The following is a 9792-nucleotide window of genomic DNA, read 5'->3' as shown; positions in this document are numbered from 1 at the left end:
AGGGGCCGGGCCGTTTCTGTGCCCCTCCAAAGCCATTAGCTATCATTTCTCAGGGTCCAAGGGTAGGTTAGGGTGTCCTGAGCTTTCGCAAACTGTGAACTCTGCCGTTTGCTGATGGGCCAACGTCTGTTTACTCACAGCCGAGAACTGTGGGGAGGCTAAAAGCACCATGCCCCCACCCAGCCCCTCACAACAGCCACTGCTTATTTCCTGGGACTCTAATTTAGAAACGTGGCCTTCTCTTGGTACCAGCAAATGGTGTAATGGTTACATCGCTGGACTCCCACGTAGTCAACTGTGGTTCAAGTCCCGGACCCAGTGGCTTGAAACTCACGCCAGGCACATGTACCTCGAGCCCAAAATCTTAGAAGAAGAATGGAGGAGGAGGGATTGTGGCACGGCCATCCCCCCTTGAGGATGATTTCTCACTTTCTGTCTCTCTGTCCCCGTCTCCCCGGCGAGTGCACATGCCTCCTGGCAAAATTTTTCCTCTCAAAAAGAAAGAAAGAAGCGTGGCATTCTCAGAAGATATTACCTCTTGGGGGTGGGCATGATATTTCTGTGACACGGGATGCCCTAGAAAAATTAATATAGGGGTCAGCCAGTGGCATGGTAGTTAAGGTGACTGGATCCCATATGGCCAACTGTGTGGTTTGAGTCCCAGACCCGGAGGCTTAAGAAACACACTAGGTGCAAGTGGATGTGAAAAGGAGGGAGAGATGGAAGAGAAGGGATTGTGTGTGGCCGTCCCCCATGGGAAGTACTTTTCCACTTTTCTCTTTTTGGTGAGCATGCTTCAAAGGAATACCCATCCATACATATATATACATATACATATGTGTGTGTGTGTGTGTGTGTGTGTATATATATGCATCCTTGAAAATCTCATGAAAACTCATCTGTCAGCTGGATCAGGTCCCGCCTTCCTCACCCTGACCACTCCTGCCTGGGCCATGCGGCGATACCTTTCCCTGTCCTAAGTGGTTACAGTTTGAACGCTACCTGCCAGGCAATGATATAAAAAGCAATATTACAGTGGGTTAAGATGCTAACGTGACTCCTCCCTTGTTTTGAACAGGAACAGAAATCCTTGGCAAGTCAGTTCGTATTATATTCTCCACGTTAGGAGTGTGCACATTTTTTGCAGTCGGCTACATGCTGCTGCCCCTGTTTGCTTACTTCATCAGAGACTGGCGGATGCTGCTGCTGGCGCTGACGGTGCCAGGGGTGCTGTGCGTCCCACTGTGGTGGTGAGTGTGACTTGTTCCCAGACAGGCCCTCTGCTGCGGGCCGGCACACCTGCCACTGAGAGCCTGGGCTGCAAACCCGTCTAGAACTTGCTGAGGCCTGCTTTGAAACCCAGAGAGTTTTTGCCTGGTGTGGGTGGGCCTGTGGGCGGGCCTGTGTGCTGGGGCTGGATTCTTCCTTGTCCCACGAAGTCTGTTCTCAGGGACTCCAACCTCTTCCCAGACTCTCCCCACTCTTGTCCTTTGCTGGTTGTTGTTTGTGGAGATGGCATTGTTGGGTTATTTTTAACCCTGTCTCCTGTTCTTCTGTCACTTGTTTCTCTGTAGAAAATCTCTATGACTTTGGTTCTGGGATCCTGCATGGGTACCGTAATTCCTGGTGCCCAAGTGTCATATGAAATGGTGCAGCGTCTGCATATATCCTATACACTGCCTCCCGTGTACTCTTCTTCTTCTTTTTTTTTTTTTTTTTTTTTTTTGGGGGGGGAGATTTTTTCTAACATGCGCTCACCAGAGAGACAGAGAAGGAGAGACAGAAAGTGAGAAGTCATCCCTCAGGGAGGATGACCACACCACAATCCCTTCTCTTCCATTCTCCTCTTGGGATTTTGGGCACCCACGCACACTCATGCACACACTCCCGGCATGAGTTTCAAGCTGCCGGGTTTGGGACTCAAACCACAGTCGGCCACAGGGAGTCCAGCAACTTAACTACCGTGCCACCTGCCGGCCCCCTCCAGATTACAGTTGACCCCTGAACAACATGGATGCACTAGCTCCCTACCCTCATGCTGTCAGAAATCTATGTACAACTTTTCACTCCTCCCAAACTACTTGTTATTTGTTTATTTGTTCATTCACCTATTGTAGTTTTGCTGTAGGGCATGTGCACTCACCAGAGAGAGATGGGGAGAGAGAGAGAGAGAGAGAGAGAAAGTGAGAAATCACCCTCCAGTGGGTATGGCTCAACCATAATTCCTTTTCCTCCACTGTCCTGCCAGGATTTGGGGCACACATATATATGTTTTTACATGTTTTTAAAGCCGCTGGGTCCAGGACTTGAACTACAGGTTTGGTCATGCGGGATCCAGCCTCCTTAACTTCCATGTCACCTGATGGCCCCAAATTTAACTACTAATAGCCTACTATTGACTTGAGAAGCCTTACTGACAGCATTAACAGCCGATTAACACATATTTTGTATGTTATATGCATTATACACTGTATTCTTATAATAAAGTAAGCCAGGGAAAGAAAAAGGTTCTTTTAAAAAGCATAAGGAAAAGAAAATACATTTACAGTAGTTATTGAAAAAATTTCACGTTTAAGTAGCCCCAGGCAGTTTAAACCTGTGTTGTTTGATCAACTGTATTTATAATACCTAACACAATGTAAATGCCACATAAATAGTTACATTGTATTCTTTAGGGGATAATGACAAGTTAAAACAACAACAACAAAAAGTCTACATGTGTTCACTACTGAAGCAACCATGGAAGACCCAACTACAGGGCCCGCAGCAGCAACAATGTCACATTTTCCATCAGGCCGGGTTGTCTCTGCTTATGCCTACCCCACTGATCTGGAGGCTGACTGTCCTGAAATCCCCAGGCTTCCGGTTTACGTAATGGTGAACCTCTAAGGTGTACCTGCATATCTGCTTTGGCTTGAAGAGTGAGAGAGTTACTTTTGTTTAGTGAGTTATTAGAGATGGGATCTCTCTTCTCATGATCCCCAAATCAATTTCGATACCACAGTTCTGAAACTAATAATGTAGAGGTTTTTCTGGACTCAGTCTTCCCCAAAGTGATTACCTGGGAAATTTCAGGTGAAAGAACAGATTGAAAATAATGGCACTGGGTCCCAGTCCTGTCCTTTATTGGGGGGGATTTCCCATTTCTTTGCTTTTATTTAAACAAAAGGAAACATTGCTTCCATTGATAGATCCAGTTCTCTGTCTCCCTCTCTTGTTGATTCTTCTAGGTTTGGTTTCATTATATCAAAATCAAATCTTTCAGCCGTGACTGGTTTTACTATACTGCTTGATTTCTACATGTTCACACATAATAAAAGTTTATTTGGCCATTTTCTGGAAGGCACAGTGTAGAATAGACCTCCTGTTGCCCTGTCCTTTGGCCACATCTTGCTGGGAGTTGTCTAGGCCTTTTATCTCTCCGTTTGGCAGCCATAGAGGCTGACGGGTAGCCCTTGTTGTCTGGTCCGACCAGAAGCTCAGATTAGACTGCTCCAAACTGCCGTCATCCTAAGACCTCTAAGACTGCTGCGGTTTACCGGTGCAAATTCCTGGTGGGGTGGAGGGTGGAATGTTGGGGGAGAGAGGAAGCACTCTCCGTCCCCACTTCCCTGGATTTGAGAAATACGGTTTTAAAGGTTAGATACTATCCTGATGTGGAAGTTCCCTCTGGATTCCAGTCTGAGCGATAAGAAAGCCCGTGTGGGGGCAGTTAGTAAAGGCAGGGCGTTGTCTGCACAGCTCTGCCTCTGAGGGAAGCATCCAGGGTTCGAGAACAGGTCCTAACCACCATCATTATCATAGCACCCTCCGCCCTCCTCTCTCCACAACCCTGTGGCTAACTGAATTTATTGGAAAATATGCTAGTGAGCAGAGGGTCTCTCGACACACAAGGGAAATTATTTGAAGGTTATTTTCTGCGTTTTTGTAGATGAATGTCTATGTTCCCTGACTCCAATGGTCATTTTGGCCTGAGACCAGTTCTTTGAAAATATGTTATTCCTGTGCGATTCTTTCAGAGAGCGAGGGAGAGGAGAGAGAGAGAGACTAGAAGGGCCCTGATGGACTGACCACACAGGCAGTAGTAGGGATTGGACCTTTGCCTCCAGGTCACACAGCTGTGACCCACCAGCCCCCTACAGTTCCCGCGGAGGAGATCCAGCCCCCAAGGAGTGCCTTACTCTGCCCTAAGGAAAGTTCTTTCTTCTGTCACCCTGGGCTGCTCTGTGAGTGCTCCTGGCTGGGTGTACACTGTACCAGGGACAGTACTGCCCCAGGCAGAGGATGACCTGGGGCCAGTATGAATATGCAAAATCTTATCATTTTGCTATAAAAATAGCTTCCGAACAACTGAACAACTTGTCCTTGATGGTGGGACTCTGAAGCAGCACTCATCGATCCCGATGGGGGGCGGCGGGGGGGCTGGGATGACGAGGTGCTTAGAGCTGCCATGGACGCTGCTGCCTCATCCTCATGTGGGACACACACTCCGCACACCCACCCTGTGTACTCTGAGTTAATCTGCAGAGAGACCGTACTTGCAACCGTGCTTCCATTCCTCCGACTTTTCAAATGATCAGCCAGATTTGAGATTGTGTGCATAAAAAAAAAAAAGAAAGAAAGAAAGAAAGAAAATGAAAAAGTAGAGAGCTCAGTGGCACTGAGGGCCATGGGTTAGAAATGGGAAGGAAACTGACAGAGCCTCTGCAAGTGGTTTGGGATTTCCTGTATCCCCTAAGCTCCCTGTAAGAGGCTTAGGAGTAAGCGCCCACAGGTGTGAACGGAGTGCGTGTGTGTGTGTGTGTGTGTGTGTGTGTGTGTTGGGGGAAGCGGGAGTCCGTGGGACTGGAAGGCCAGCCCCTGTTGCAACGTGGGGAAAGCTTTGCAACTTCTAGCTGACTAAACATTAGGACTCTGATGGCCCTCAGAACCTGTAGAAAGAAAAGGAAGGTTATGCTATTTCTAAGCACAACCTGGCTGGGGAAAGATGTCACTCAGCCATCCGTGAAGGGGAAGTGGCTGCGTGGCACCTCTGACTCTGTGCCGATACAGCAATCATATGAGACTATGTAAATGAACATTTATTGAAAATAAATCAAACAAAGCTTGGCTTCTGCTCCACTGCGTTTTGCTCAAAGCTAATTCTTAGCACAGCCTTGGAGCCCGTTAATTGGAGGAGGCCTCTGAATCTGCTACGTAGACCTTATTTTTCAGGATGACTAAGAACTGACAGGTAAGGAAAACAAGAGCAGGCAGGAGAATGGCTAAAAGAGTCTGAGAAATACAAGTTCAGAGAGAGTAAGAGTCCTACCTTTGCAACGGTTTGAGCATCACTTATAAATGTGTATAGACTATGGCATTTTAAAAATGAAGTTTTTAGACAATAATCAAAAAGAAAAGAAATTAGAACTCATGTCCGCCTAAGTAGTTGGGGTCCTGACTGACTGGAAAATCTGTTGGAAGCTACAGGGACAGCCCGGAGGCGGTGGTAGTGCCCCTACCTTCTCTTCTGACCACAGAGAAACCTTGAGGAACACAGATGCCCTGGCCTTCCTTTACCCAATAGCTCTGGGGCACTGGGAATTCTCCTAGGGGTGGATATGCCAATAGGTTTCTTCTCCTGGGGGGCTTGCAGCCTGTGGCTATGTTTGCTTTGCGAGCCACACTGGCTCTTAAGTTTGGGATGACCTCCTCTAGCTGCCCAAGCTCATACATGCCCACAGTTAATGTCACCCTCGATGGTCTTGTCCTGGTCCCAAGAACAAGTGGTGCTCAGTCTTGCAATTTTATTCAAAGTGTGAAACTGGAAAGTGCATTTATTTTTTCTTATGACCCAATGGAAAACTTTCGAGGGCACCCTCCCAATTATCTTTATAAAGACAAACCAAGATATTACAAAGTTATCTGACAGCAGCTTATGGTTAATAGTGTCAAACCCTGCTCCTGTGAAAAGTTATTAACTACTATGAATCATTTCTAGGTTTATTCCTGAATCTCCCCGGTGGCTAATATCCCAGAGAAGGTTTACAGAGGCTGAAAAGATCATCCAAAAAGCTGCAAAAATGAACAACATAGCTGCACCAACAGTGGTATTTGATCCTGTCGAGGTACGTATTCACAATGTCTTCTCTTGAAAACAGCTATGCAGTCTTGATTTTTTGGAATTTAATTCAATGTAGTGCCTACTATGACCTGGCTCTGTGTAAGAACACCATCATGATTAAGTTCTGAGATAAAATCCTAAATGGTTGTTTAAGAATTAAGTACAAGGGGCCAGCAGATGGTGTAATGGTTACGTTGCTGGACTCCCACAGTATAGACTATGGCATTTTAAAAATGAAGTTTTTAGACAATAATCAAAAAGAAAAGAAATTAGAACTCATGTCCGCCTAAGTAGTTGGGGTCCTGACTGACTGGAAAATCTGTTGGAAGCTACAGGGACAGCCCGGAGGCGGTGGTAGTGCCCCTACCTTCTCTTCTGACCACAGAGAAACCTTGAGGAACACAGATGCCCTGGCCTTCCTTTACCCAATAGCTCTGGGGCACTGGGAATTCTCCTAGGGGTGGATATGCCAATAGGTTTCTTCTCCTGGGGGGCTTGCAGCCTGTGGCTATGTTTGCTTTGCGAGCCACACTGGCTCTTAAGTTTGGGATGACCTCCTCTAGCTGCCCAAGCTCATACATGCCCACAGTTAATGTCACCCTCGATGGTCTTGTCCTGGTCCCAAGAACAAGTGGTGCTCAGTCTTGCAATTTTATTCAAAGTGTGAAACTGGAAAGTGCATTTATTTTTTCTTATGACCCAATGGAAAACTTTCGAGGGCACCCTCCCAATTATCTTTATAAAGACAAACCAAGATATTACAAAGTTATCTGACAGCAGCTTATGGTTAATAGTGTCAAACCCTGCTCCTGTGAAAAGTTATTAACTACTATGAATCATTTCTAGGTTTATTCCTGAATCTCCCCGGTGGCTAATATCCCAGAGAAGGTTTACAGAGGCTGAAAAGATCATCCAAAAAGCTGCAAAAATGAACAACATAGCTGCACCAACAGTGGTATTTGATCCTGTCGAGGTACGTATTCACAATGTCTTCTCTTGAAAACAGCTATGCAGTCTTGATTTTTTGGAATTTAATTCAATGTAGTGCCTACTATGACCTGGCTCTGTGTAAGAACACCATCATGATTAAGTTCTGAGATAAAATCCTAAATGGTTGTTTAAGAATTAAGTACAAGGGGCCAGCAGATGGTGTAATGGTTACGTTGCTGGACTCCCACATAGTCGACTACAGTTCAAGTCCTGGATTCGGCAGTTTAAAACTCACACTGAGCGTATGTGCATGTGTGCCCAAAATCCCAAGCTGAGAATGGAGGGGAAGGGAATGAGGCATGGCCATTCCTCTGGGGAGGAGGGCATGATTTCTTCCTTTCCTTTCTGTCTCTCTATCTCTCTGTTTCTCTGGTGAGTGCATGGGCCCTACAGCAAAAATCTCTCTCTCTAAAAAAAAAAAAAAAAAATTTAAGTGCAAGTAGAAAAACTATAGTTGACAGTTTATTATGTAAATCAAAATAGATTAAAGAGAGAACGCTTGACCATTCCCATCACAGAGTAATGGTAAATATTTGAGGTGATGGATAGGCTGACTACCCTCATTTGATCATGACTGTATTACTGCAGTATTCATGTGCTGAACAGGGCTAGACAGTAGTGCCGTGGTGACACAATGCTCCGTGAGGTGGGCCACAGGGGAGGGTTCCAGGTTATGGTGTTCCACAGACCTCCTTGGACGGGCTGGGTATGTGTGTACCCATGATCCAGGGCTGGCTTTGGCTGGGGTGGATTGCAGCATGGGGTCTCTGTTGGGGACCTATCTCTCTCTTTCTCTCTCTTCCTCATGGGAGAGATATGTAAATATACTTAAAAAATAATAATAGCAAAGTAGAAAGATAGATTTAAGTGCACTCATATATGTAAACAGCTTAGCAAATGTGAGGATGGGCCTCAAAAAATCAGGAAATGCTTGTTATGGAACAACTATGCATGGATTTCAATTTTTTGAACCAAAATAAACATAGTAATTCCATTTTTTCATAGACTTTTGAAGCCCCCTGTGGCAAATGTTCATTAAATATCACTTTCCTTCATTTTCCAAATTGATCTCCGATTTTTATTTAGCATCGTTTTAGCCATTGGGACACCAGTGATTTTTCTTTCTTTCTTTTTTTAGAGATTTTTGCTACAAAACACATGCGCTTGCCAGAGAGAAACAGAGAGACAGAATGCGAGAAATCACCCCCTAGGGGGCAGGGCCATGCCGTAATCCCTTCTCCTCCATTCTCCTCTTGGGATCTTGGGCACACACACACGCATATGTGCCTGGCATGAGTTTTAAACCACCTGGTCCAGACTTGAACCACAGTCAACTAGATGGGAGTCGGGCCATGTAACCATCACACCTTCTGCTGACCCCTGTACTGATGATTTGTAAATGTCCAGATTAATTAGAAAAAAATGCTTTCAAGAGCTAGTCCACCTGGGTTCCCTGATGTTCCCTGATCTCACCAAACCTGGCCGAGGAGCTATGCATTTAGTCTTGCAACGTGTCACATCTAGAAACTTAAGATCTGAGAGCACAAGCTTGAAAATCAGTAGCCATGAAGAAAAGCTTATGTCCTGTGGGTGAGCTGCATATCTTGATGGGTAAGGAGGACACGCAGTGTGCCATGCCCTGGGCCAGCTCCTAGAGGGAACAAGGAAAATAAAACACAGCCCCTACACCAAAAGAGCATGGAAGGTGACCCGGAACACACGCTGGGTAGATGAAAAGATAAGCGATAACGTAAGGGGAGAGAGCCAGGTCCGAAGGAGTGGACACAGCACACCTGCAGGACAGCGAGAGAGAGGGGAGGTCCCAGGGCCATACTGCAGGTCCAGGCCTGGGAGGACTCACTCAGAGGAATGGAGAGGATGGAGCAGGGCATTCCAGGCCAGAAGACCATGACGACTGTAGCAGTGGCGTGCACCTCAGTACTGACGTCCACATCTGTTACCCCAGGAAGCAGAACCTGTGCAGGACTGTGGCCGTGCCAGTGCTCCACCCTGAGGGCTTCCTCTTTGCTTTGCCTTCAGGACCTTTTCCAGAGCAGATCCCCTGGCTGTGTATTAATCACAGTGGCCGTGTCCCAAAGCTCTCAGAGCACTACCAAGAAGACAAAACATCCCCTAATCCTACACCCTTCAAATCGAGAAATCCACTCCCAGTCTTTGTCAATTTAGCTGGGTGCAAAAAAATAACACTGGGAGTGTCCAGTACTGCTCTCTCTTAGGGCTATACTGGATATTTGTTGGTATTTATCAGACATGGGACCTGATTCCAGTCTTTGAGAAACTTAGAGTCTAGTAGGACAGACCAGACCTACATGGATGAAAGCAATCACAAACCAGATAAGAAAGATGCAGTTATGGACAAATCAGTATAAAGTCCAGCATCAAAACACGTGTCTCTGGGAACCAGCAGTTAGCGTAATGGCTATGTCGCTGGACTCCCACGTAGTCGACCGCGGTTCACGTCCCGGACCCGGTGGCTTAAAACTCACGCCGGGCGCGTGTGCGTGCGTGCCCAAGATCCCGAGAGGAGAATGGAGGAGAAGGGATTGCGGCGTGACCATCCTCCCTGGGGGGTGATTTCTCGCTTTCTGTCTCTATGTCTCTCTCTGTCTGGCGAGCGCACGCGCCCTACAGTGAAAATCTCTCCAAAAAAAAAAAAAAAAAAAAAAGCGGGCTCTCCA

General features: G+C 46.5%; 1 protein-coding gene across 1 annotated transcript in view; it reads left to right on the top strand.

The window, feature by feature from the left end:
- Nucleotides 1-9792, top strand: part of LOC102485454 (solute carrier family 22 member 4) — a 63996-nt gene that overhangs the window by 38559 nt on the left and 15645 nt on the right. The window contains exons 4-5 of the mRNA XM_027767656.1: nucleotides 1079-1250; nucleotides 5981-6107. Of these exons, the coding sequence (XP_027623457.1) occupies nucleotides 1079-1250; nucleotides 5981-6107 (299 nt within the window). The remainder of the gene's footprint in view (nucleotides 1-1078; nucleotides 1251-5980; nucleotides 6108-9792) is intronic.

Source organism: Tupaia chinensis, unplaced genomic scaffold, assembly GCF_000334495.1.
Source record: "Tupaia chinensis unplaced genomic scaffold, TupChi_1.0 Scaffold144346_1, whole genome shotgun sequence".
Classification (NCBI taxonomy): Eukaryota; Metazoa; Chordata; class Mammalia; order Scandentia; family Tupaiidae; genus Tupaia; species Tupaia belangeri.
This window is presented reverse-complemented; position numbering and strand designations above follow the sequence as displayed.